The sequence below is a fragment of the Aspergillus caelatus genome, assembly GCF_009193585.1.
Source record: "Aspergillus caelatus strain CBS 763.97 unplaced genomic scaffold BDV27scaffold_79, whole genome shotgun sequence".
Classification (NCBI taxonomy): Eukaryota; Fungi; Ascomycota; class Eurotiomycetes; order Eurotiales; family Aspergillaceae; genus Aspergillus; species Aspergillus caelatus.
The window spans coordinates 84,832-110,657 of record NW_022475342.1 but is presented as its reverse complement, the minus strand read 5'-3'; the positions used below and the strand labels follow the sequence as shown (position 1 = coordinate 110,657).

The 25,826-nt window shown below is 47.8% G+C and overlaps 9 protein-coding genes across 9 annotated transcripts; 5 read left to right on the top strand and 4 right to left on the bottom strand.

The window, feature by feature from the left end:
- Positions 1-285: 285 nt before the first annotated feature.
- BDV27DRAFT_109007 (aspartic peptidase domain-containing protein) lies at positions 286-2,307 on the top strand. The gene has a single exon (XM_032064476.1). It carries the CDS (start codon positions 396-398, stop codon positions 2,061-2,063), a length of 1,668 nt encoding a protein of 555 aa, XP_031928013.1. The 5' UTR covers positions 286-395; the 3' UTR covers positions 2,064-2,307.
- An 822-nt stretch (positions 2,308-3,129) lies between these two features.
- On the top strand, positions 3,130-4,916 carry BDV27DRAFT_171987 (amidohydrolase; the record flags this gene model as incomplete). Its single annotated transcript, XM_032075744.1, has 3 exons — positions 3,130-4,311; positions 4,366-4,827; positions 4,893-4,916. 3 exons carry the CDS (start codon positions 3,130-3,132, stop codon positions 4,914-4,916), a joined length of 1,668 nt encoding a protein of 555 aa, XP_031928012.1.
- Positions 4,917-5,654: 738 nt separating this feature from the next.
- On the bottom strand, positions 5,655-6,551 carry BDV27DRAFT_171985 (molybdenum cofactor biosynthesis F family protein; the record flags this gene model as incomplete). Its single annotated transcript, XM_032075743.1, has 1 exon — positions 5,655-6,551. The coding sequence occupies exon 1, from the start codon at positions 6,498-6,500 to the stop codon at positions 5,655-5,657; it is 846 nt and encodes a 281-aa protein (XP_031928011.1). The 5' UTR covers positions 6,501-6,551.
- Positions 6,552-8,925: 2,374 nt separating this feature from the next.
- BDV27DRAFT_108989 (uncharacterized protein) lies at positions 8,926-12,486 on the top strand. The gene is made up of 8 exons (XM_032064474.1): positions 8,926-9,043; positions 9,104-9,136; positions 9,188-9,311; positions 9,372-9,568; positions 9,626-9,741; positions 9,805-10,613; positions 10,667-11,796; positions 11,852-12,486. Exons 1-8 carry the CDS (start codon positions 8,973-8,975, stop codon positions 12,321-12,323), a joined length of 2,952 nt encoding a protein of 983 aa, XP_031928010.1. The 5' UTR covers positions 8,926-8,972; the 3' UTR covers positions 12,324-12,486.
- Positions 12,487-13,259: 773 nt separating this feature from the next.
- On the bottom strand, positions 13,260-16,616 carry BDV27DRAFT_127701 (uncharacterized protein). The gene is made up of 7 exons (XM_032066831.1): positions 16,346-16,616; positions 15,644-16,280; positions 15,332-15,568; positions 14,499-15,266; positions 13,783-14,437; positions 13,588-13,726; positions 13,260-13,525 (listed from the first exon to the last, which is right to left on the bottom strand). Exons 1-7 carry the CDS (start codon positions 16,503-16,505, stop codon positions 13,302-13,304), a joined length of 2,820 nt encoding a protein of 939 aa, XP_031928009.1. The 5' UTR covers positions 16,506-16,616; the 3' UTR covers positions 13,260-13,301.
- Positions 16,617-20,058: 3,442 nt separating this feature from the next.
- On the bottom strand, positions 20,059-21,020 carry BDV27DRAFT_127699 (uncharacterized protein). Its single transcript, XM_032066830.1, has 2 exons — positions 20,729-21,020; positions 20,059-20,679 (listed from the first exon to the last, which is right to left on the bottom strand). Exon 2 carries the CDS (start codon positions 20,479-20,481, stop codon positions 20,104-20,106), a length of 378 nt encoding a protein of 125 aa, XP_031928008.1. The 5' UTR covers positions 20,482-20,679; positions 20,729-21,020; the 3' UTR covers positions 20,059-20,103.
- Positions 21,021-21,256: 236 nt separating this feature from the next.
- BDV27DRAFT_127697 (uncharacterized protein) lies at positions 21,257-21,874 on the top strand. The gene is made up of 2 exons (XM_032066829.1): positions 21,257-21,398; positions 21,466-21,874. Exon 2 carries the CDS (start codon positions 21,481-21,483, stop codon positions 21,856-21,858), a length of 378 nt encoding a protein of 125 aa, XP_031928007.1. The 5' UTR covers positions 21,257-21,398; positions 21,466-21,480; the 3' UTR covers positions 21,859-21,874.
- Positions 21,875-22,139: 265 nt separating this feature from the next.
- Positions 22,140-24,061, top strand: BDV27DRAFT_108968 (GMC family oxidoreductase). Its single transcript, XM_032064473.1, has 2 exons — positions 22,140-22,495; positions 22,556-24,061. The coding sequence occupies exons 1-2, from the start codon at positions 22,292-22,294 to the stop codon at positions 23,948-23,950; spliced, it is 1,599 nt and encodes a 532-aa protein (XP_031928006.1). The 5' UTR covers positions 22,140-22,291; the 3' UTR covers positions 23,951-24,061.
- A 725-nt stretch (positions 24,062-24,786) lies between these two features.
- BDV27DRAFT_157405 (esterase/lipase family protein) lies at positions 24,787-25,632 on the bottom strand (the record flags this gene model as incomplete). The annotated part of the gene is made up of 2 exons (XM_032072504.1): positions 24,787-25,140; positions 25,204-25,632. The coding sequence occupies 2 exons, from the start codon at positions 25,630-25,632 to the stop codon at positions 24,787-24,789; spliced, it is 783 nt and encodes a 260-aa protein (XP_031928005.1).
- Between the last annotated feature and the right edge of the window lie 194 nt (positions 25,633-25,826).

Here is a 25,826-nt window from a genome sequence, read left to right as displayed (position 1 = left end):
CAGTTAGGGTTAATCCCACGCGGCCTGCCTTTCTAGCATCAACTGTCTGACCACCAATGTAACCATTGTCAAGGGTCTGGATGACTTACGGCGGACTGATCTAACCGGTTTGAGGATCCTTGCACTTGAATAACTCTCCTTAAAATGGCTTAAACTGTGCAGGGATACCGATCCGCTGTCATTGATCCTCCATTTAGAATAGTTTTGACATGCATGACAGTCTTGCAGAAAATTAAATACGAAGACATGTCTCACTCTGAAGGCAAGGGATGTGGAGTAATCTCTCTTACATTCTCCCTGGCATTCCACTCCACCTTTATTTATCCCTCATTTCCCCCTCTTTCCCGCACCTCGAGCCAGCTAAGTGACTACGATTATGCCAATATTATGACATTATGATGTGGCGTCTATGTCTTCTTCTTCTCATCCTCCAAGATGCTACTACTCATGCAGCAAATCCCCTAGTGATGAAATGGTCATCACAGGCATACGGCCCAGACGGTCCATGGCAAGCTGTGACGATAGCAGTGGGCAGCAATAGACAGCCAATCGATCTTTATCCCGGCGCCAATGGGGCCACCACGATCTTCGTCGACTCGATCTGCTCGAACACAACCCTGTCGACAACATGTTATGCAGCACGCGCCGGCACATACAACCAGAGTGAATCAACCACGGCGTTGGCCTTGAATCAGAGCGCGTGGGAGACATCTTATTGGAACGTACAAGGAGGAAGTATACAGGGTTTCGTTAGTGACCAGGTCGATGTTGGCGCTGTTGTCCCAAACGTCAGCCTCACGGCGGTCTATCAAACATACCAGACCTACCCCAATGGCAAGGATTATCCGGTCCCGGTTGGAAACCTAGCGATTGGTGGGCCGCGTTTAAAAGATATGGCCTCAGGGTTAAGTCTCAACATGATCGCAGCGGGGCTATACACCTCTGAAGGAGACAACCGCATTCCATCTTACTCGTACGGACTGCACATCGGGTCTGTAGAGCCAGCTATTCCAGGGTCTCTGGTGTTGGGCGGATATGATAAGAGTCGAGTTCTTACTGGGGTAAGTTCACAGTCAGTAAGCCTGTCATCTTATTCTAGTGGCTTGTGGCAGATTGTATTGAAAGATATTGGGGTGGGCGTTGCGACAGGAGACTCACCATTCGACTTTACGAGCAAGACTGGGCTGTTCATGCAAGGCAACGGCGCCGTACTAGCGAAACCAGTCACGATTGACCCTACGAAGCCCTATATGTATCTTCCCGAAGCCACCTGTGATGCGATCACATCGCCGTTTCCTGTCTCGTTCGACAATGGCTTGGGCCTATACATCTGGGACACGACCCACAGTAACTATGCGAATATCACGTCCTCCGCGACATATATTTCCTTTATATTCAGGAAAGATGGTCTCAACGATCAAACGATTACAGTCAAAGTTCCCCTGAGGCTTCTCACGCTTACGCTGCAAGACCCGCTGGTCGACCGCAACGCAACGTATTTCCCCTGTTTCCATTCCACTGATACCCCGGTTCTCGGTCGCCCTTTTCTACAAGCTGCATTTGTTGGTGTGAATTGGTTCCAAGGGAACAACACTGGTACATGGTTCTTAGGTCAAGCGCCAGGTCCAGGTCTTCCCGAGGCGGATATAACAACGATTAATATCGATGACACCACTCTTGCCGCATCAGACAACTCTTGGGAAGAGAGTTGGGCTAAACATTGGTCTCCTTTACCAGAATCCGGCTCCAATAGCTCGAATAGTTCGAATAGCTCCATCAGCTCCACCGGTGGTCTTTCCACAGGGACAAAAGCCGGGATTGGAGTTGGAGTTGGAGTCGCAGGAGTTCTTCTCATTGCTGGGGGGGTATGGGTCGCGATGATACGGCGACGTCGCGACCGTAAGCCCGTTGCTGTGGAGGAAAGGAGGGTCCAATTTCGAGGATTCGCTGAATTACCTGTTTCGACGAAACAGGATGGGTATCCAAGAGAATTGGACACAAAAGACAATGTGCAGCCGCAAGAACTGGTGGGCGCTCACCAACCACGGCATGAGCTAGAGTGAGCCGTTATCTGTATTTGTAACTCCTATGGGGCATCCCATTCTTAATGACCGTTGTTTTAATTGTGATGTTGTATGCAATACAGCTCATGTTATATGACTATGAACAGCTAGCCTTGGACGCAACAGAGATAAAACCACAAATTAGAGGTGCAACGTAAGTGCCACTTGCCAGAGATAATGAATAGAGAGTCATGTGGGTGCCACATTCGTGCGTGAAATACTGCAATATTGTCAACTAGTATACTACATCCGTCACAAACACCTCTGGAAATGCTTCAATTGGAGCGATGAAGGATATATAGATAATACTCCGTCCGATCCATTCACCATTTGATTTTACGTATGGACTAGGCCACGATATTCACAGACCACAACGTACTATTGTCCCCACACGAGACAGAATATAGTTTAATCGTTTGCCATACTGCAGAGCAAAGGGCTGCCAGAAAAGCAAACTCCAGCCGGCGAGTAGAAACATATACCCCGTTCCTTAATCAATTGTACTGACGGAGACACCTGTTCCCTCAGAGAGGGAGACAAGCACGGAATAGACAACAGAGCAGGCAGCTCCTGGGATACAATGCTGTTCCATTCATCCAGCTTGTGATATCAGGACAACCTCCCCTCCTCAGTATCGCGGAACCATTCCGGCCTGCCGAAAGCTATCTACTTTTTAGAGACCTTACGGTTCGGTAGCAGTGCCTATAGCAGAACAGAAAGTCTGCTGTTTTGGCTGTGGGGTTGTGCATAGTAACGAGTGCCATAGAGTATCGCACTTTTTAGCAGGATTTGGTTTAGCGCTTCCCGAAGCCCACCGCGGGGGTGCAAATCATCACTCAATCTATACGACTACTTAAAACACTTGCGAAATTGGCATGCTCATTGTCCGGAGATACGTTCCGATTCACCCTTTTTTTTTTTTTTTTCTTTCTTTTCTTTCTTTTTTTCTTTGCATATTCGCCTTGCTCCTTGTGGAAATCTCGACCCTCCTCCAGTTTAAATTTTCATATCTTTCGTTGAGATCCGTTAACCTGCACCAACAGATATATACTAGTTCACAAGACCCATGAGCCGAGTAGCCGCCGCCTATATACACGGCAGAGTATTCACCGTGGACGAGAGGAAGCCATGGGCTGAAGCTTTCATTGTGTCCGCATCAGGGCGCTTCGAAGCGGTGGGAACCAACGAAACAATCCTAAACTCGGCGAAGGAACAAAGCCTGCCCACTTATGACCTGAAGAATATTTTCATAATGCCCGGAATACACGATGCACATACACACCTACTGCTTGCCTCCATGCAAAAGCTAAACGAAATTGACATCGGATCAGATAGTACTGCTACTACCACAGGGGCGAATATCAAAAAGGGCCAGTCTGCCTGTGCCTGTGCTGATGCCCATGTTCGAGGAGACTGGCTCATTGCGAACTTCTACGCAGGCAATAACTTCCCGGACGGGAAGATAGACCGCACGTATTTGGATGATGCGTTCCCAGACCGACCACTACTCGTTCGTGATATTTCCTGTCACAATGTTGTCATGAATAGTGCCGGACTGGAGCGTGCTGGTTATGATATCGAGGTCAACAAGGAGGACCCTCCAGGTGGTAAGTACGTACGCAGACCCGACGGCAGCATGACTGGGAAGTTGGTCGAAGCTGCCACCACTCAGGTTTGGTCCAGGCTCCCTCAACCACCCATTTCGTACGTGAAGGAAGCTATTCTATATGGAATAGAAATGTCCCATAGATTTGGAATCACGTCTGTTCAAGAGGCATCCGCAAACACGATTTACCTGCACGCTCTGCGCGAGCTGGAACAAGAAAATCGACTGCAAATGGAAGTTTTTCCTCATATTGTTCATGCCCCAGAAACCTTCGCGGCCGAAAGCCAAGAGACTTTGCATCACCTCATTGAGAACGCTGACACATTTTGCAGCGAGCACGTTGATCCTCGGTTTGTCAAATTCTGGATGGATGGTGCACCGATCCCACCCCATTTTACACATTGTGAATTGGGTCCGGACGGCTCTCCTGATGAGAATAAGCTACTACTGAGCTTTGATTCATTGTTAAGCGCGCTGATACAGCATGATGTGAGAGGCATGACATGTAAAATTCATTGTGCTGGAGAGGGCTCGGTAAGACGAGCACTGGACGTGTTGGAAATAGTTCGACAATCAAACCTTGCAGGCCCGCAGCATGAACTGGCCCACTGCAACGCAATCTACAAAGGTGAGAGACAGACAGTTCAGATCAAGGAAACCCAAGTATCTTGCTGAAAACCAACCTTTTGCTGAAAGATTGATATTCCTCGAATGGCAAAGCTCCAAATCACTGCGGAGATGTCACCTGCAATATTCCACGACACAAGTCTGACAGTGAACTTTCCCCATATCTTTCAATGGCCGTTCAAGGAGCTGCAGGATGCTGGAGTCCATGTTACTGTGGGTTCCGACTGGATATTACCTCCCACACCAGACATCTTTCCTGCGCTGTCAGCAATTGTGGAAAGGTTTGTTTCGGAACCAGGCAAAGCAGCTGAAGAAGCTGGAGGAGAGAAAATTTGTCGGATCATCACATTGGCTGGGGCAGAGGCAGTAGGTCAATCGAGGGAGTTGGGCAGTATTGAAGTTGGAAAAAAGGCGAATTTCATTGCCGTTGATCGAGACTTGAGTCGCGGTGAATTTGCCGGCGCGAAAGTATTGAAAACGTGGTTCGAGGGAGAGGTTGTCTGGGAAGACGGGGGAAACGTCGATCCCAACGTAGGAAACCTCGTTCTAGATTTTGTCTAATGGAAGGGCTTCATGCTAAGAAATGATAGTAATAGATACCCAGACTAGCAAGTCTATAAGGTCACAGAAACGCCGGCGGTCCATCAAGAGAGTATATTAGCCGCTCCATGTAAGCCAAGCGTAGGAAAGAGTATTTAAATTGGATATTCAATATTTTAGGTAAATTAAACTGAGCAGGAAGATGGGGCTTTATATAGAAAACGTGACTTATTTTGCGTAATAAGCAGGTTGATAAATGTTGACCAGGATTTCGGTTTGAGGCACGACCAAATGCCTAAGGGTTATCTTGGTAGAGTGGCACAACACTTAACAATAAATACAAAGACCACAATTTAAGCAACAAGGGCCTTTTCTGAGGGAAGCCCATTGGGATCGGGGCCAGGGCTTTGAGGAAGCCTAGTCTGGTTGTAATGATATACCTTGATGAATGTAGGAAATCAAAGCCGGAGTTTATTTAGTCTAAATTGACTAGAGTAAATCTACCAATTTGTTGAATAGTCAAGAGATATATTTTCGCATGATGATAGGTCCTTTTGGCGCTACATGCTCTCTACTTCCCCTAACAATTGCTCACTACATGCAACCTGCCACGGACGTAGAAGAAGAAGAAGAAAAAAATTCCGAGGTAGATAGTTGATTCAACCTAACTCATTACAGTTGTTTGACAGAAAAAAAAAAGGCTATCAGGTTTAGCATCGACTTTGAAAGGTGCGAGCGGTGTGAACAGTACACAACTTGTAGTTTTTACCATGAACCATAGTAAGAGCCGTTTAATCTTCCGTGTTATTTCACAGTCTTCAGGCCGTAACTGCAGAATTTGTCTGTGATTGAGGCAGCAGAGAAGATGCCACCACGGAAGCTGCGTCAATCTTTGCTAAATGCGTGGCATATGAGCCAAAAAGCATCTGTACGACCCGTTGCGGCTTTGGGTCCCAACAATAGAACCTTCCAGTAGAGCGCATTTTTTGAAGGTCGACTACGACAAAAGACTCAACGGGCATGATAGTCTCTGTCCAGAATAACAGGTATAGCTGGTCGCAGAGCTTGAAGATTCTGCAGAATTCGGTATCGGCCAGTCCCTTTTCAGTTCCGGATAGACAATGCCAGGTCAGTGTCCCACTATTCAGGTAGACGTGTTCGTACGCATCTCTGGGCGAGTAACGGTACAAAATGTGTCGACCAACGAGCTCATCTGTCTCGGGGAACGGTGTGGCGTGGGGAAAAGTAGTAACATGGCCCTGGAGGAAGTCGGTCGTAGTCCGTCGTTGTCCTTCCACTTCCTCGAGCTTCGACAACCCCGCAATGACCTGGCCAGTTGAACGATTCCAGACCAAGCTCACATGTTCCTCGAATTCTCGCTTGTAAAAGTCCACGAAGAAGATGCCAGATCGTACCTCAAAGGCCTTGTAATCATTTTTGCCTTTGACTCCTTTTTGAGGTCCCGTGGTGACCTCCCAGTTCAAAGAACTCTCGGTAGCAAAATGATGGGAGATAGAAATATTGCCGTCAAAAATGATGTTGACGACCTCACATACTAGGGCAGACGAGGCTGGCATTAAATGCTCTGCAAAACCCACTGCAAGCTCTTCGAGAGTAGGCCATTGTGAGACCGGGACAAAAGCATTCGATTCGGTGGTTGACATTTTGGATGGGATGACTAGGCAGCAGAGCTTAGAGCTTGTTTGAAACAGAGCACTTCCCGAGAAAGCGATAAAAGGTTCAAAATTGCAAGACGGGAGGTTCGTTGCATGGTAAGAATTTATATCAAGATCTATATACTGCTAGTACGGTTGCCGCGGAACTGAACCGCTCGGCCCATTCTAGCCAATCGCACTTTTTGGCCCCAAAGGGTTTGGCGCAGATTAAATCCTACTAGTAGATTATGGACCCTAGTAGGGCATGACCGCCATGTCCCCAGCTATACTTGTATCTCACGTCGAGCAACTCCGCTTGTTTCCTTCACACGATTATGCCGACCCTTATTCCCCTCGTCCTACCAATTCCTTGCGCAAAGGCGACAAAGCGAGCTCGACTCATGATATCACGTGAGTTATATACGAATATGCTCGATGGGCAAGATCCCAAGGATTTAGAGCCTTTCTCAAGCCAAAGGTCAAGTCTACAGTGGTTTTCTGATCAAGTGGAGAAGCTCCATGCCGTATTGCAACCCGACTTCCATCTGTCGTCTGAAGATACTTCAACCCAGAATGAGACTGCTAGTCAAGTTGTCACCAGCCCTTTGGATCTGGACCATTCAAAGGGGGACTCGCCGAGCATGAAAAGCGAATGCGCTACCGACTATAGTGTGATATGCAATTCATGTTCAGTCGATTGTCAGACTATCTGCTAACACAACTTCAGCCCGCATCGGAGGAAGTCCTTGAGATACTGTTACGGAGATGCGATCGTCCCTCTGGGAGAGAAATGTAGAGCTCTCGCTACCTTCTCACTTGACAAACGATTACACATTTCTGGTTGAACATTATTTCGCTTGGGTCTGTCATATCATGTCAGGGTTCGATTTGCCAACAAATCCATCACGCGCGTGGATCGCAGCACTTCTGCCTTAATCCACCGTTGTGCTTTATCGATTTCGGCAGCGCACCTTGCACAGCAAAGGAAGGCAGCACGCACACTGGCTCTGACTCAAAACACGAACGCCCTCTCGTGTCTTGCGACCAAGACTGCTCAGATAAGAGAACAGGTGTTGATAAGGGTTAACGTCATACAAAAGACTCGAGTTCAGTCACCGTATACTTCTTGGTATAATAATTCTGGGAATGACTTCAGAATGTGCTTCTTGTTTTAACTTTATTTCTGATTGTAGCTTACCTTGCTTCGATTCAGTCTTCGTACAACTCTGCTGCATTGGACCTGGAACATCTCATAGGACCACGTGTCCTGTTTCGGGCACAGATTTTACCTGCCATCGCCATACCATCCTGCCCAAATTCATCGCGTACCATATGTTCGCCAGATCCCCGTTTTCTTGGAAGGACCATGGCCTACTGGGAAACTGTGGGGTCTTTCGTTGCAGACCAGGAAATTGATACAGTTGACTACCTCCTACCTTTTTGCAAGCTAGGTGGTGACGGAGGTTCGGGTGTCAATCCTTGGAGCGGAGTCTTAGCTATTCTGTTCCTTTATCTGTCCAAAGTCGGATCGATAGCCAGGCAGCGCCATCATTTGCGGAAGATTTTGCGCCACTTTCCAAGATAGTAGAGGAGGCTCACCAAATACTTTTGCAGAGGGCTAGGAATATTGAAGCCTTGGTAAGTCGGCATAAATTACTGGCAACAAAAGCACTTGGAAGCACAGGAGAAGACCTTACTCCAGTCGGCTATTTTCAAACTCTAGACAGGGCTTACCAACCTTCAATCCTTCTGGAGCTCTGTCGAATGTTTCTTGAGTTGATGTTCGAGGAATCGTCACTGTCATTATCAATTTTGTTTTTTTTTTTTTTCCGGACGAAGCGCAACTACATCTAAAATACCACGGTCAACTGTATGGATTGGCCGTTGGCATTATGTCATTAATCGCATCCATCCCTGAGACCTCAGGAACTCGAGCTGTACGAATAATGGCTCTTGTTATCGCCAGCAGTACGCTTCATTGTGGTAGTACCGAATATGTCGGCGGCATACGGGACGCAGGCTTTATTGAATCGTCCCTTGGATACAAGGATGTGATTCTATTCTGGCGCTCGTTTGTAACGTCCCGGCTACAAAACTGGCTCAGTATGTAGGGCTGGACACAGCACGCCGCGCGTATATGACCATCGTGGAAACGTAGGAACGAGAAGCACAGAGAACCTGGCAGTCGACGAAGAACTCAGCGAGGCTTAGTGCCTCAAGTGTACAGTGGCCTGATCAAGAAAGAGAGTTTCGATTAAAGTTACTCCCAGGGATAGTGGCCTCGCAGCCCAAGGCTGCACAGCCCAAGGCATCCACCGGCTCTTCCGGGTTCCCATGGCAAACTATATCATCATTACGTCTGTCTCAGAGAACGGCGAACCCATCCGTTATTTTATATTATCCGTCTAATGATTAAACCATTCATCTTCCTCATGTTGCTGCTCTATTTATTATGAGATGAACATCATATAATTCCCCAAAATGGCGTCTATGTGGAAGAAGACCCAAGCTAAGCTAGGTCTGAATCTTCCCATAGTGCTGCTGATGTTCAAGTATGCTTTTCCAAGAGCTTGCGTATAATCTAATTCTAAACTGACGAGTACGGACTACAGAGGTGCAATTGCACCGACAATTGGACTCGCAATGTACATCCACTCTCTCCAGCCGGACTAGCAAAGTGTGCTTATATTCTGCAGATATCAGAGTGACGCTGTGGCAAAGCAGTTTTCTACCATTGGCTATCTCATTCCCATCATGTCTATTCTCACGATTCCAGTCGCGCCACGAGCCCGGTTCTTCCAAAATCTTATAGTGAGCATGGTATTGGCCCGTACTTCACGTTTGACGTAGTTTGTCTGGGCTAAATGTCTTGTACACTAGCTTTTGGTGGGGTTCGCAGTCGCATTATCTTTCTTATCAATGTGGTGTGCCATCCGTGCACGCAAAAACACAACTCATATACCTCAGGGAGGCAACGGCGCAGGTCCGGTTACTGGTGCTCCTGTAAGCCCGTATAATGCCGCTGCGAGTGTTAACATGGCGATCTGGTTCTCATTCGAAGTGTGGCTGGCAAATACGTATGTCTGTTGGTATAAGCCCCTATCATAAGCTCCCAATTATGACGGATGGAGTAGGTTCCGTGCTTTTCGACCGCAGTACTTCATTCCGTCAATAATATTTTCCATTTTTATCCAGGTGACTGCGACCTATGGAACTCAGTTCGAAACGATGGATGAAGCTGGATCTTTAAGTAAGATTTCCCCACTTGCGATCGTAGCCGTATATACATGCTAATTGCAAGAATCTTCTCCAGTCAAACACTTGATGGGGTCATTTTTTGCGGGATTTGGACTATCAGCAGCAGTCAATGTGTTGATTATTCCACTCACATCTCGAAAGATTGTTAGTATGTACATAGTGGAGAATTTCGATGCGATTCAACGAACACTGGATGCCCAGCGTGAATTTGCGCAATCCCTATCCTCGCGTTGTTGGCCTTCTGTCCATGGTACCTATGATATCACCCAGCAGGAGACTACACCTTTATGGCCTGAAGCAAACTCTCTGAAAGAGGCAACCACCCAAGCTACCAAAGCCCTTGGAAAGATAATATCGGAATTGCGCTTTGCAAAACGTGAGGTTGGTTGGGATTACCTAGGGCCAAAGGAACTAGTGAAAATCACTCGCTTATCGAAGAAAATATTGGGCTCAATGCTGTGGATGGAGTCATTTGTCGAGGTCAGCAGACGTATCCCTCGTGTTGTGACCGAGTTGGACAGCATTCCTCATGAAGAGGAGCAGCAGATGTGGTCTTGGGTATTTGAGAGGAGGCGCGGCCCCACCGAACAACTTATCCAAGCCATGAAAGAAAGTCTAGACGACTCTGTGTACGTTCTTCGCTTCCGCAAAGCGCCAACTGTATCTCAATCGGATATTGAAAACAATAGAGATCACACGAGCACACACTTAGAAGAGATGATTGAATATTTCCTTCGAGGGCAGCAGGATACCTTAGAGATGTGGCTCTCATGGACAGGCATGCATCAGCCTTCTGAAATACTTACGGGAGTAGATTCTGAGCGACGTGAACGGTATCGGCTCCAGCTCTACTTTCTCCTTGATGTAGGCTTCTCCTAGCCTCTGAGCTGAAGCCTCGTATCCTAACTTTATAATAGTTAGAATCTTCGCTCCTTTCAACTGCGAGAAGAATCCTAGACCTGGTGAAATATGCGCATTTGAAGGTGGACGATGGAACCATGAATAAAAAACGGCTGGTGCTGCCAACGAGGAAGGAATTAAAAAAATGGTTCTGGGCGTCATTTTCTAGGGAAGACCGAGAATTGGACTATTATCAGTACAGCAGAAGATCTGGAACTGTTAGGATCTGCCTGGATGATGTCCTACAGACAGGCACACATCCGGAACACGTCCTCCCGCAAAGCACGTGGGAGAAGATTGGCGATAATGTTCGGAGAGGCTTTCGCTTCTTCGGTTCACCTGAGTCCGTGTTTGGTTTTCGAGTAGCGGTGGCTACCATGGCTGTTTCAGTCGTTGGGTTTCTCAGAAACTCACAACACTTTTACATCCAGCAACGCCTCATCTGGGGTTCGATCATGATTGCAATTAGCATGACATCGACTGTGGGGTCAGCTATGTATGGACAATCAATGCGGCTCCTTGGGACATTTATTGGAATGGTGTTGTCGTATATTGACTGGTACATAGTCGACCGACAGCCAGCAGGCGTCCTTGTCTTCGTTGGGATCAGCATGTTCTTGTCCTACTACCCATTAATTAAGTTTCCCACTCACTCTGTGCCGCCTATAGTCGAAATGGTCACCGTTATGTTAATTGTGGGCTATGCACTTCAGGTAAAGAAAGTTGGGGTCATCTTCTCTGAGTCCAACGGGCAAGCATATCACGCTCTATATGTACTGTCACCTTATCGACTCGCTACTGTTGTGGGTGGCATCGGGGTTGCTTTTCTGTTCACGTATTTCCCCTCTGTGACCACCGTCAAAAGCTGCTTCAGACGAGATCTTGCGTCCTTTCTATACCTTCTCGCACATTACTACAGCTCCGTGTACACGACACTCTCCATATCAGTCAGAGGTCTGGCTGGAGATCATAGCGACAATAAGAGTCTTGGGAGAATCCTTGAAAGAGCTCGCGCTCGTGTACTTGCCAAGGAAATTGTTCTTCTTCAGGGAATGGAACAACACACGTGGTTCTTTGCCTGGGAACCTACGATTGGGGGAAAATTCCCCAGGGATGCCTACGAGAAATTGGTTGAGCATGCGCGAAAGTAAGTTCGTTCCGTATTTGTTTCAATTGTTGCAAACACTGATGTGTATCCCTAGCGTACTTCAATTTTCGGCAACGTTAGTCGAAATCACTGATTCATTCCATTCTACTGGCACGATGCTCTCAGACTCGTGGGCAGAAGAGATCAGACAGCTCCTAACTTCACTGGACGTAAGGTCCCATGAAGTGACGTCTTTTCTCACTACACTATCAGGTGCCATCAAAACCGGGAACCCATTGCCTCTTTACCTTAAGACGCCCAAACTTCGTCTGCCTACTGAGCTACTGGCTGCTGCTGCTGCTGCTCCCGACGCGAACCTTCTTAGTGAAGAACATTTCAGCCAGCCGGCCTTTTCAGTTATTGCTTCGATGGAGATTACCATGATGGCCCTGGAAGATGATCTATCTCAACTATTATCCGGGACGAAAGAGATTGTGGGAGAGTTGAACTTGTTGACAGATATTGTCCGCAGAAAAGACTTGCCTGCTAATATGGATTCAATCATGGCAACGGAAAAAAGAGATTGACTCTTGTATCTCCATTTCTTGCTTCCAGTGCTTGCTGACTACTTTTCTGACGCCATAATATAGCCCGCCACAGTAGAGATGGCACCGACTCAATTGTTATCGTTGCATCTCTGCAGCCTTGCAGTTCGGGCCATGTATTGATCAACTCAAGATGGTATTCTTCTGCTGCTGGTCGACTATAGATGGGACAATGAGATTTATTTCCCAAGACAATATATTCATGGTATATATAATTTGATCTGAGTTGCAACTAAAGAAACTTTGCTGTCCGAAATCAATAGCTTACAAGTCTGCGACTTTCGTAGCATCAAACTCCCCTCAACAAGGTTTTCGCATGGTTTGCTGCCAGAATGCCTTGCAACATGATCGACCGGCGCTATCTTACTATGCTCCAGGCGCAGATTCACGAAATTTACCCTCGATCTTAGCCTTTCTACATTGCTTGGCTGTATCCATAAAGTCAGGTATGGTTGGTGAGATTTAGAACGTATGTAATCTAACAAACTTTGCTGAATTTTGAATTGTCGACACTGGCCTGCATCCCCCACCAACGACAGATAAAGACGCATGTCAGGAAACAGACTTGTCTGGAGAAACATACGACAGGAAAGCGGCCAGGCCAAGTCAAGACATGGCACCAAGTCAAAGGTCTCCGAGTATCTTCGCTCAGGAGGTGCGGTCGACCCAAAACGGGGACGAAAAGGTGAGATCATGTATGCTTATTTTCTTTCAAGAGAATTTCCCGGAGAACCTGATTATTACTGAAGGTATGAGCTGTCGAGCTGGAATTCCAAGGCCTATGAAGGTAAAGCTCGTAGATCATGGGTATAATCGAGAGGTTAAGTCTTATTTTGAAATTTCAGGCCAGTATACGGTAAATATATTGCATTCATTGAAGCTACATGGACCTGTGACGACTGAGAAGATTTCAAAATTGTTTTTGTGTGCACCACCTTAGGCCGCATGGGTGTAACCCTTTCAATTCAGGCGGCTAAATCGTTTATTCGACTTTTTCAAGTCCTTTTCAATCTCAATCCACCTCCTGGATACCTCTGCTCTTTCTGGGACTGACGACTCTCTCACCTCTTCGAGCCCTTGCGAAATACGGCCCACAGCAATCATGCATTTTTGATATTCACCTAGCGAGTCATTGATATCTCTGAGCATCCCGCTCAATGGATATCCTGCCAGACCCCATAGCCCTGATGAAGATCAGCTTATGTACAACAAGATCACATAGAGGCTCCCTGCATGTATCACGTACCCGCGGTCGGCTTGAGAATCACTCCACCCACTGCTTTCCCGATCCCCTTGAACAGCCCTTTCACACCGTCATGCTTGAGACCATAACGCGGCTGCGTTCCTAGGCCTGTGATGCCGAAGTAGAATCCATCTCTGAGCTCCTATACAAATGTCAGCATACTTGGTCCCAAGCTAGTGCTTGTATGATTGTTAGTACCTTTCCAGCTGCCCTGAATCCGCTTCGAAGACCAATCACCTGGGGGATGTCGTTTACCGTTGGGTCGTTATACAATTTTGGTGCGTTGTGGAAGCCTCTGGCCATGCTCAGTGACACATCCGTTGGTAGCCATATGATGCACTTCAACAACTTCTTCGACATTTTGCTTCCGTGAAACGCAACCTCGTGTATAATATTGAATTTAGGTGGTTTTGAGGGACCCATCGAGCTGCTCATTGTCTTGGCCTTTTCGAGCTGGAGATCTCTTTTTCGTCTTATGCTCGAAACCTTTTCGATGCTGTTGACCTGGCTTTCACTATCGCCATCAGTAGTACTTTCCTGTGCACCCAGCCTAACCAAAACCTCGCCATTCTCGTGCTCATTATGTTCAAATTGTGTATCCTGGCTCTCAAAACTGTTCTCTTGGGGTAAGCGAGCTAGAGAAGAACTTACTGCTCGACATGCTGTTCGGCGATCAAAATGCTGATGGGGTTGGCCTATTGCGCGAGCCGCAGAAATAATATCAAGCACGACCTCTCTTGGCGCATCTGCAAGCCCAATCACGAAGTTTGAAATGGCCCCAAGTAGCACCTGAGCGCTAGCAGTAAGTGGGCCGGCAGGATCACGGAACGTATCGTATTCCATTGGACGGTATCTGGAAGGGCAATTAGTCAAAAGCTATCGCCGTTTTGGTGGCAGTGTTGGAGAAGACTTACAGCACGAGATTATGTGGACTAATTTTGCCTGATTGCACCAGAACCGCTGCCGCAAATACACTTAAGTTAATCTTAGTATGTTTGAGATGCCAAGCCGCTGGCCGACCCGGAAATACGGAGCATTTGAGTGACTCGAGATCAAGATGTCGATAAAAACTATACACTCCATGGCGCACACCAGACTCTTCCTGCATGTTCCTCGCGATCGCCTGTGCCCTTTCTAAAGTGGCCACTTCGAGCGCCTTCCCTATTGCATCTGAGAGATTCTGCAGGTTCAGACGTTTATAAGGTATTGGTGATGGCCCCGCTCCTGCTCGCGCGACAATCTCCCCCCAAAATTGCTGGTCTCCAAAAAAGGGGACAATTATAGTCGGCCGACCTAGGGCAAGGCCCGCCGCGGTGGTACCAGCACCACCATGGTGGATTACACAGCTGACATGTCGAAACAGCCAGTCGTGGGGGCAGTTGCCAATGATAAGAATATTTTCCGGCACATCCACTTCGCCCGCCCCAAGATTCCCCCAGCCTTTCGAAACGAGAGCTCGCTGTCCGGTTTTTTGAACTGCTCCAAATACAATTTTCGTTAGTTTAACGGGATCATCTACTACGATAGAACCGAATCCGATGTAGATCGGTTTTGGCCCTGCGTTGAGGAATGCATCTAATTCCTTTGGCGGCGTGTAGCTGGTCTCTGCTGGGAGGAAGCCAAAGCCACATACGTCGATCTTATCATCCCAATCGGGGGGCTTGGGTAGCAATGCAGGAGACCTATTGTCGACCGTTCTCGTTAATCATATGGAATAGTTTTTGCTGACTAGGAATGGATTCCTCACCATAGATACGCATGCGGCACGTGCAGTCGGTGTAGCAGGCTTGGGGCGGTTATGGCATCGATAGGTTGGAGTGCTAAGGTATTTTTGCGGAGCGTGTTTAGAATATCTCCCAAACCTTGCCACACCATTATATCCACGACCCCGTAGGAAACAAAGTTTGCGACAGTCGGTTTGTAATTCCGCGAGTGAACAATGGCTAACGGGTGGGGAAAGGATTGAGTTGGTGACCAGGGCATTCTATTATGTATTGAGTGTGTTCAGTCTATTGTGCAAAGGCCAACCAGGACTTCATATGTGAGAGGGTTAGCTCACGTAAACATGACATGGAGAGGGATGCCCAGTCGCTGTGCACAATGAATATGGGCGAGGCTCGGAGGGTTGGCTATAATGACATCCGCCACAAAGGGGCGTTGTCGATAATCCAAAGCCTCACTCCATGGGTCCTCTTTAATTTGGTGCAGATCCGTCCCATCACCCATTATAAAGCAGGATTTCCAACATCCATTGAAGATTTCCTTCATCTCACGCCGACGCCTCAGGATGGCTCCGCTCCGTATTGTCTTAAGTCCTGGTAGAAGACCCGGATTTTTCACCATGAAAGCCATCAGCTCCGTCGGGTCTCCTCCGATACTGAAGAACTCTAGACCGCCCTGGAGAACGAACTCCCGGAAAGCCAAATGCGTAGCCAATCTGACACGGTGACCGTGTGATTTCAGTTCTCTCCCTAGTGCGACAAATGGCTGAATGTCGCCTCGAGAACCAATCACCTGGATGACAATGTTTAATTGCAGTGGAAATTCCTTCACCTCATCGTTCGGGATAAGCCGTTCGGCACGATCTGTCTGGTGCGGCCCCCAGTCTGAACGTACAACCGGGTGTTGTATTTGTTTCAATAGCCCCGCAAGGTGCGGTTTATGCTGATCGATATCGATGTCTATCCTGCCATCCCCTATGATAAAAGGTAAAACGCGGTTAGGGCAAGGTGCATGAAATTTATCCAAACACACCACTCACCGAGAAAACGGGTGCCGACATCGAATCTGTCCTGGAGAAATCCCACTTTTTCCTTGTCATCTGGGAACCGCTCAGTATTATTTTCTGGCCAACCATCCAAACCAGTGATCCCAATTCGCTCGGATAACCCTCCTGTAGTAGTGGACGCTACAGCGGCCATGATTGACAGTATCGACAGTAACGTTACCCGTCCGATGGTGGATGATCAGGAGAAGTGATAGTCAAGATGGGTGAAACTCCCACCGCGCCGTAGGTTCTTGTCGCACTCATTTGACACCTGAATATGATATCTGCTCATGTGATCCTCTTTTGACAGTCTGACAAATCCGAATTCATACAAATCATTATGGTTGCACCCAATGACGTCAGTAGACTCGTCTGGACTTGGCTGAATTAGCCCTAGTCGAAGTATCGCCACGAGCGGTCAAGATCAGTAAAAAAAGACCACATCATCCGCTTTGGTCGGCATGGGGTCAAGCCAAAGATCAGCCATCAGCCATGGAACGGCTAAGTGAATCTTGTTAGTTCTCTTGTCCGCAAATGCTACGATTATGCCAAGGTTCTATTTTCCTGGTGTTGGCCGAAAGTTTTTGATGTTTAATTAGATACTCCTATTTTCTAAAAGGTTAGTTCTAGCCTCTAGGGTTTTACTATCAGAATATATAATAGTAATTATATTTTTTTTATATTACCTTCTACTTCTGGTATTCATATTACTATATCTCTAAATATTTTGCTATGACAATATATTTCAGAAGAGGGAGGGCAGAGAGATTGGTAGAGGTGGTATTCATCCCCGTCTGGTAAGCTGAACCAGGAACTTTTGTCATATTAGAATTACTTCAAGTAGTGGGAGAAAGATTTGGATACTCTGAAGAGTGAAGATAGACCGCCTTGAATTGAATCGGACTGTATTGAAGAGTATCGAAGCTTGGCAGTGTGAATGTATCGAACATTCCCTTTTGTTGTCTGATTCTTCTACTTCGTCGTCTCCTCACCATCACCATCACCACCATAACCTCCACCTACATCAGCTACTTCTTTGCGTATGCAGCTCCATGATAATTATTTCCAAAGAAAAGGTTAATCAGGAGATTCGGGACCTAAAGAAGAGAAATCACGAGTATCCAATATGAGATTGAGATTGGGATAGCTGAAATCTAGAAATAAGAGCAACGGTTGGCTCTCCAGGCCGAAGATGATATATATTCTTGACATGTCCTAGGTATGCCTCAAATCCTATTGTACTCGCTCTCGCTACTCTCTGGACGTACTAACTGCTGTATCTAGGTCAAATAGTCAAACGCACGCATGTCCTCGAAGTCAAATATGGGATTCTGTCGAATTATGAACAGACTCTCTTTCTCAGACTGTATGAGAATCATACAACAGGCTGGCAAGTTCAATATAGCCCGGTCATTTACCACAACGCATCATATCCCTAAGTATATGTTACTATGCGTCAATGTATTTGGTTCCTTGCCGAACGGGCTCGTGCCGGTCACAAGGCCAGCAATCTGCCTCCAAAAGCACAATGGATCCTCGGCTAGATTCGACATTAAATTTCCGCAGATATAAAATACTTGCTATAAGTATCTGGTCTCGGGCCGAGTGTCAGAGGGTAACTTGTTGTCTGACTAGGACGACGTATTAAGGACCCGAATGGGTGCTGTCCCCGGCGAGGGCTCGCACCTCATCGCAGTGCTAGGATCTAGTAACTTGTTATAAGCGAAGCTAAGACGACCCTTTTAATTTGTGTCTAGTTTATTCTCTACCTTATTGCAGATATCCCGCGTCTTCAGCTTTGAAAGCCCTAAACTTGCAGATTGATACATATACATAATATGCTAATATCCAAAATTTGGCTGGAAGTCTCCCGGAAAACAGAACTTACATATTGATTACGAGGCCCTTCATCGTTAAAGGACCAGCCCTCTTCACCTCACTCTTATTCCTATCTTATCCATCAAGACTCAGGCTGCCAAAGCCGTCCCCTCTGTCTTCTACCATGTCATCTGTATTCTTTCCAGAAGAGTACTGGCTCAGCAAGGCCCTTGTGGTCTCACATCCCTTGGTTTGGCAACTCATTGAAAAGGTTGTGGAGCAATCTGAGATTAGCGACCGCAAGGACATGCAAGAGTTTGACAGTCCGTCCTACGCCCACGCTGAGTTCAAGTGCTGTAATACAAGCAATCCTTACCAGCAAACTCGAATTATCATCTATCTCCAAGTTCCTGCGGCAGAACTTATGTTCCTAAACCCTTCGTTCCTCACTTGCCCACACATGTCCTTGCCCGCTTCCCAATCATCATCCTTCACTCCTTTCCTCCACCTCTTCCACCACACGGATTTGGACACTTCATCCAGAGACCCATGCTTTTGTGCCTTCTGGGCCGTTCTGACTTTTGCCGACGTTGAGGCGTTGCGAAAATCCATTCTTGAATGTGAAAAATCGACCTTTCTCCTAGATTTCTGTATGCATGCATGCATGCACCGCGATCCCGTTACTTTAGACACAGAATCCACCAGAAAAGCATTGATCTCGCCCTCAAACGAGACAACAAGAGTTGACCTCTCAAGGAAACGCAAAATCGTAGATGTGGCCCACATCTACCCCCATTATCTAATTGCGGACAGGCGAAACAATTTCACAATCACCTTCCCACCATTATGGAAGATGTTGGAGTATTTTGGCCACCGGACAAAAGCGAAACGCTGGCATGACAAAATATTCACAAATCCAATTGATCCCACTAGACAGGTGGATTCAGTCTTCACTAGAGTGTGCATTTCACCAGGTATTCATCATATGTGGTCGGCTGGGATTTGTGCCTTCAGACCTCCTAGATTATAATAGCGACAAGGCCACAATCGAGGTAGAGTGGCACTAGCAACCGGCGAGAACAGTGGTAGATCGAGTAGCTGTTAACACGGCTCCGGCATCATCTAGGAATGTGGGCCAGGTTAGGACCCCGGATGGACTGTTTTCTGAGCTGTTTCTTAGATATGGGAACACTGTAGGACCTGTCAAGACCGGCGACAAGTTCACCTTCTCCACCACAGATCCTGGAATGATGCCTCTACCTTCGAAAGGACTGTTAGATATGGCATTTATAGTAACCAGAATTATAAATCTTTCAGGGACAGGGGGTTCGACAAATTTAGTTTGGTGGGATTCTTCGGACGGAGACAATTCTGGAGACCCGTATCCCTTAGATGGCTGGCTAGCATTAGTGGAGAGGAATCCGATGGAAATTTCAATCATGAATCTTGCCCTAGATATACTTTTGTATAGTGTCATACTAATACATACGACCATAGGGTGTGGAGAACAGGGCTTCCCGTCCGCTCAGCCGTACTTAAGCCACACGCCGGGAGGTTAGTAGTTGGGTGGGTGACCACCAGCGAATCCCTCCTGTTGTATGTTTTTTATAATATATTTTTTCTTGTTGCGGTGTGTGGGCTTAATCCCTCGGGGAATCCTGTTGACTGGCCGGTGTTTTCTGTGCGGTGGAGGATTGTAGTATCTACCATTACTTGAGCCTCTTCTTTGCAGTGACTGTAATTTAACTATGTAATGCCTGGTTATGTCACGGCCCAGTTTCATTACTTAAACAGCAGTGCATGAGGTTAGGATAAACGGAAAAAAAAAAAAAAAAAAAAAACTATTAGTCCACCAGACCATGTGCTTTAACACCTTCTTTGTCGGGTGTGCAACATCCCTGCATAGTTGTAAGAAGTCCTTCCTGAAATTTGCATTAGCATTGTAGGCGAAAGAGGAGATCTAAACATATCAAGCGGGGTATTTCAGGCTCGAGCTTCCAGCCCGAGAATCGCAAGAGACATGGTATTCGATATCGGAGACCCGTGCTAGGGACCCTGGTCTTCTTGTTGGAAACGGCTTGGAGCGGGCTCTGGAGCTGAGGGAGTGCCCATATGCTGAACCATTTCGAATCCAACCTGAGGTATTTTCCGACCAGATCCCCATTGTTGTTATCCTCTGGGGTTGGGTAAAAAAGGAGGCGCAGCGTATTCATGTTATTTGATTTACGGTTAAAGTCCATAACCACTTCCCAGTCACGAGATCCAACCTTCGGGCCCCACTCTGCAAAGATTGCCCTTCGAAATTCGAACATATGATTGAGCTCACGCTCCCAAAACTATCTCAAGTTAGACTTGGTATGGTATTGGCTTTGATATTAACATCCCTTGTCCAGTTTGGTGTTTCTTATGTCTTCCGCGGCTGTAAAGTTGAAAACAGTCTGATCGTACGCCATTTCAATGAACCTCCCCCATCTATCCATCCAAAATGAAGAGGCAACCACCGAAGGAACCTTGTGGGCGTGTGAGCTTTGCAATCCATAGCGATCCTGGATCCATTACCTGAACCTTGCAGGCTTCAGCCATGTATTCCATTCGCTGTCCTGGGTTTCATGGCGGGCCTGAATTAATCCCAGGAGGTTGTTACCATCTGTCTCCCTTTTTGTAAACAGCACCGTCATTTAATCGGAGGATGGTCAGGGTAGCCAAATCCCACGGGCTTTTATCGGAAAAGTTTGCTTCGTGGCCGGGCTGTTCAATTAGTTGTCCGCCTGGAGTCTTCAATGACTATGACAGATGTATCGAAGAAAGGGTTGAGATATATGAAGTTCAATATATTTGCCGGGAATCAACCAGTAGGTGACCCAATAGTTGGGTTTGCATATTAAAAACCAGTCGATATTCTTATTCGCAGATCCAGCAAGGGACTCGGCTAATGCTCTGTTGCGAGTAGAAAGAACGACAATCGACAGCTGTCCCGTTAATGGACTGTCAGACATTGCAATGAGCTCCAATGGCTGACCTCACTAGCCAGGGAAGAATGATATAATGACGAAGTTTATACGCGGATACTAAATAGCATAAGGCTTGTTCTAGTCATGATTATGAATGTTTATTGAAGATTTGATTAGACGTACAGCCTAGGATTCAATCAAATAGAGTAGTTGACGTTGCTTACTGTGGGTATTTATACCTAGCCTCGTGCGTACCGAGCCTATAAATCAAGACACTCCTAACCCGTCAGCAGGAAGTCCCAATCCTCTAGAACCTCTAATATTCTAAAAGAAAGCTAAACACACCATAATACCTCCAAAATGTCTTATTGCACCGTCCTCGCCCTTCTCAGCCGCAAACCCGACCTAGCCCGAGACGAATTCAAAGCCTACTACGAAACCACTCACATGGCGCTCGTCACGGACTTTGTCTACGAACTCGGCCCCATTTCTCTGACCAGTTTCCTAGAGCTATGGCTGAGTATCATCGTGGTCTCTCTGCCGACGCTGGCACCTCTGTTCAAACGCTACGTGAAGCTCCTGGTATCGCAACGGTCGCGCAGTACTGGCGGCCATGTCCGGCTTCGCGAGGCGCAGCACAAGATCGGGAGCACGTCGGTTAAGTATCATCGGCAGGATGTGATGCTCCGTTCGGCGCGAGAAGAAGGTTTGGAGGAGGGGGGGGAACGAGGACGATAAGTATGGCGACTCGGCCAGAATCAAGGCTTCCAGGGAGCGATCGGAATGGCCGAGTATGCACGTGAACGAGATTCGCGCCCCGCGAATGGTTCCATTGGACGAGGAATCTGACCAGGGACCGTGACTAGTAGGGCTTAGACCGTTGGTGAGACAAAGAATTGAAAGACTGGGCGTTGGCAGCATCTATTTTTAGTTTGGTTGTGCTTATGTGTACTCCATACAGTAAGATAGAACTACCGGGGTCATTGGTTTAGTCGAGTCCAAATTACTTTCGGATGAGCCTCAAAGTTCCCCTCATTCCCACCTACTTTAATAGACAGGTCCTCTAGGTGTATACTCATCTCGTCAGATAAATCGATGTTTCATCGACCATCATTTCAGTTACCCGTCTTAGTTCATTGCATCGGCTACTGGGCTTAGTTTTATTGCAGACATGGAAGCGGCAGACTATGTTGTCGTCGGTGGCGGTACGGCAGCCCTGGTTGTTGCCTGCCGACTGTCGGAGAACCCAGAGACGCGCATCATTGTACTAGAGCGCGGTGAAGATGTATCGAATGATGCTCGCGTTCAGAATCCACTTGTGTACGAGGCTCTGGCGGGCAGCGAGATGGATTGGAACCTTAAGGTGGCTCCGCAGGTAACGACGATCTCCACCCCCTCTGCTGACATTGGCTTTGCGCTAAAATGAACGGACCAGGCTGGGCTGAACGGTCGAGAATTCAGCCAACCGGCGGGGAAGACCCTGGGTGGGTCTTCCGTAATCAATGGTTGCGTCTTCCTGCCCCCGGCTGCGGCGGTTCTCAACGCCTGGGAGTCGCTGGGCAATCCGGGCTGGAACTGGGAAACGCTAGCACCCTATTTTCAACGGGCTTATACTTTGCATCCAAGGACCGGGGGCCCCCGGCCTAATACACCTGGCCCAATCCAAGTAAGCTACCCAGTGTCTACGGAGAGGGCCGACACTACTCTGCTCCACGCATGGAAGGAAACATTCAAGGAACACGGCTATGATTACGCCGACGAACTGGTGTCAGAAGGGGCAACCATCGGTACTCGGCCATATACTGCGACCATCGATCCAGTATCCGGACATCGCAGCAGCGCAGCGAGTGGATATGGCGCCATTCTTGCTTCTCGTACTAACGTTCGCATTGTCACCGGTGCCACTGTAACTCGTATCCTATTCGACTCGTCTGCGCCGAATGGCAATCCAACTGCCACGGGAGTGGAGGTCCAGACTGAAGCCCGGGGGACCGTCCTCTTCAAACCCACCAAAGAGGTGATTATGGCCGCAGGCGTGTTCAATAACCCTAAGATCCTCGAATTGTCGGGGATTGGGGACCAAGCTCGACTCCAAAAGCTCGGCATTTCACCACTCGTCCACCTGCCCGGGGTAGGAGAGAACCTGACGAATCATGCCATGAGTGTCCTGACGGCCCCGGTGAAGACGCATGCGGACATCCAGGATATCGCCCCGGGGATGAAAGCCAACGCCCTCATCCGCCTTGCGCCCGCAGAAATGCAAAAGATTCTCGATCAGGCCGGCGAGAGCCCATACCACACGGCTATTGCGGGCATCCTGAATAGCCCCAACGAGGCGTCCGCCTGCGTACACTTCGCCATCTACCCCGGTAATCTCGCTGTTATAGGCCTTTTCCCCTCCTTCCCTTTCTCCAGGGGTAGCATCCATATCCAGTCAGCAGACCCAGCTAGCAGTCCCCAGATTGATCCACAGTACCTGACCAACCCATCCGACCTCGATTCCATGGTCCGGCACGTTCAACACTTGCAGGCAATTCTACACTCCGCCAATTTCCAGCCCTTCGTCGATATGCCGCCGCCCCAGGACCGAGAGACGCTGGCCCAGCTAATGCGCGATGCCATGGTTATCCCAACGGCCCATCCGTGCGGTACCAGTGCGATGCTGCCGCGCGAGAAAGGTGGCGTGGTCGCGCCGGATCTGAAAGTCTACGGTGTCAACAATGTTCGAGTGGTCGATGCAAGCGTTTTCCCCATCATTCCGCAGGCGAATCCCATTAGCACGGTGTATACGGTAGCTGAACGGGCCGCAGATTTGATCCGAGCGCCGTGATCAGCCCATGTTGTGCTTTTCCTCTCCATTCGGTTTTGGTATGTTTGTAGTCCTGATTGGGAAGGGGAGAGTAGACTAGTTGTTTACGTTTGATAATAAAATGATTCAAAGATAAAAGAATATCGTGACATCCACGTGAAAGGATTCCTCGCGAAGAAGGAAGTGGATAAATATTAAATTGTAATAAAAACATCCCTGTCGAACGGAAACGATTGGGCAAATTTTCAAACTAGGTCGGACGATGAGTTAACGCTACAGACGCACATCTACGGAGTAAGTATCCATCAATTGCTTTCACAACGCTGGCGTTGGTCGAGCAAAAAAAGTACCGTACATACATGGCTCCCTACCCGTACCCTAAGTCTGTGACAAACGTCCATCTTCCCGTTTTGTCCATCACTCGGCCCCAACTGCCGTACGTGCGTAGATCGATTTGTTGCCATCATATTTGTCCTTGATCAGCGCTAACCGATCATAGTTGGATCCGTAGAACATTGATTGCCTGCCAATCGGGTTGGTTGGCGTCCGCCTCGTTCAGATATGCTTCTCCCACCCCCGGCGTCCACGGCCACTAATTGTGGCACCAGCTCATTCGTCATGGAGCTGTGGCCTCCCCATCCCTCTTTTCATTATAAAGATATGCTCAGCTCACAATAGCCTGTAGAAAGGTTTGGAATTTATTCTTGAGGTAATCACTATTGAAAGACCTTTCAAGTTGACTAGTCTCATCTTATATTAAGAAGGTGTCACTTGGTAATAGTTTATGAAGCAAGTCAACTTGACTGGTGTATATTCCGAGTTCAGCACCATGCTGTGGGTACTGGATATGCCACCATTTACTTTGCAATAAAACCATCAATGAACTTGATAATCTGCTCCGCCAAAGCCTGAGGCTGGCTTACAAATGGCATATGTCCGGTCTTAAAGTCGACAACTTCCCATTCGACCTTGGACTTCTCCAGCCACATATCCTGCAGCGATGAAGGGTTACAACAGTCGTCCAGGGTACGCACATACGCTCTCCTACCATCAAACGCACTCTCCGCCCAGGCTGGGGCAGTGGCAGGTGTTTCAAAAGCTCGGAGAGCGTGTGGCTGCATTAACTTCTCCAATTCGGGCTCAAGGGCACGGTCGCAGTCATTGTACAAAACCTCCATCGCCGGTTCGATGACTGCAAGCCCCTGAGATGGCTGGGAACAAAATGATTAATATCCCATGGTTTATGATCCTGGTTTGTTCTGGGTAGACCGTACCTTGTCAACTTTGATAAAAGGAGGGTAAGCGCCGCCGACAGCATTCAAGAGAGATTCTCCATCCAGTGTAATATTGCCCGCCACGTAAATCAGGCCGATGACGCCAGTCGATTGACCTTGGGCTCTTCTGGTCCCCTTCGCAAGCTCTTTTGCGGCGCCACCTGCAACAACACCCCCGTATGAGTGTGCGATGATGACGACATTTTTACCGTGTTCGTTCAAAAGAGGGAGTAAGACGTTGTCGCGCAAGAAAGCGATATCCTGAGGAGCGGACACGTTGATCGGATCGGAGGGATTGCAACTAGGGTATGACCCTGGGTGTGTTGCGTATCCGGCTTTGGTCAGATACGGTAGCAATTCCTCGAAGCCTTGAGGGGTGCCGAAGGCACCTGGAACGATAACGATCACCGGGAGGTTTGCCGAAGACATAGTGGAGGGGATTCTGGCTTGAAAACAGGTTGCGACTTTGTTAATGTTGAATATTATTGCTGAGAAGAAAAATAAGCTGAGAAGTCCGGATTGCTACCGGGAGTAAGCTCAAGAAGGCGGAGTGGAGGATTTAGTTTTGATTAACTAATCTTACCAATTTCAGAGCACCCTACCAGGATATTAATACATGTATA

What these genes read in the sequence shown, in the direction of transcription:
- BDV27DRAFT_109007 (XM_032064476.1), top strand. Translation starts at nt 396, where the DNA reads ATGATGTGGCGTCTATGTCTTCTTCTTCTCATCCTCCAAGATGCTACT.
- BDV27DRAFT_108989 (XM_032064474.1), top strand. Translation starts at nt 8,973, where the DNA reads ATGGCGTCTATGTGGAAGAAGACCCAAGCTAAGCTAGGTCTGAATCTT. An exon ending in AAAATCTTATAGTGAGCATG is followed by an intron (nt 9,312 to 9,371) that starts GTATTGGCCCGT and finishes CTTGTACACTAG; the next exon opens with CTTTTGGTGGGGTTCGCAGT. An exon ending in GAAGTGTGGCTGGCAAATAC is followed by an intron (nt 9,569 to 9,625) that starts GTATGTCTGTTG and finishes CGGATGGAGTAG; the next exon opens with GTTCCGTGCTTTTCGACCGC.
- BDV27DRAFT_127701 (XM_032066831.1), bottom strand. Translation starts at nt 16,505, where the DNA reads ATGGCCGCTGTAGCGTCCACTACTACAGGAGGGTTATCCGAGCGAATT. An exon ending in TGTCGGCACCCGTTTTCTCG is followed by an intron (nt 16,281 to 16,345) that starts GTGAGTGGTGTG and finishes CTTTTATCATAG; the next exon opens with GGGATGGCAGGATAGACATC. An exon ending in CCTCTCCATGTCATGTTTAC is followed by an intron (nt 15,569 to 15,643) that starts GTGAGCTAACCC and finishes AATACATAATAG; the next exon opens with AATGCCCTGGTCACCAACTC.
- BDV27DRAFT_127699 (XM_032066830.1), bottom strand. Translation starts at nt 20,481, where the DNA reads ATGTTCGAATTTCGAAGGGCAATCTTTGCAGAGTGGGGCCCGAAGGTT.
- BDV27DRAFT_127697 (XM_032066829.1), top strand. Translation starts at nt 21,481, where the DNA reads ATGTCTTATTGCACCGTCCTCGCCCTTCTCAGCCGCAAACCCGACCTA.
- BDV27DRAFT_108968 (XM_032064473.1), top strand. Translation starts at nt 22,292, where the DNA reads ATGGAAGCGGCAGACTATGTTGTCGTCGGTGGCGGTACGGCAGCCCTG. An exon ending in ACCTTAAGGTGGCTCCGCAG is followed by an intron (nt 22,496 to 22,555) that starts GTAACGACGATC and finishes TGAACGGACCAG; the next exon opens with GCTGGGCTGAACGGTCGAGA.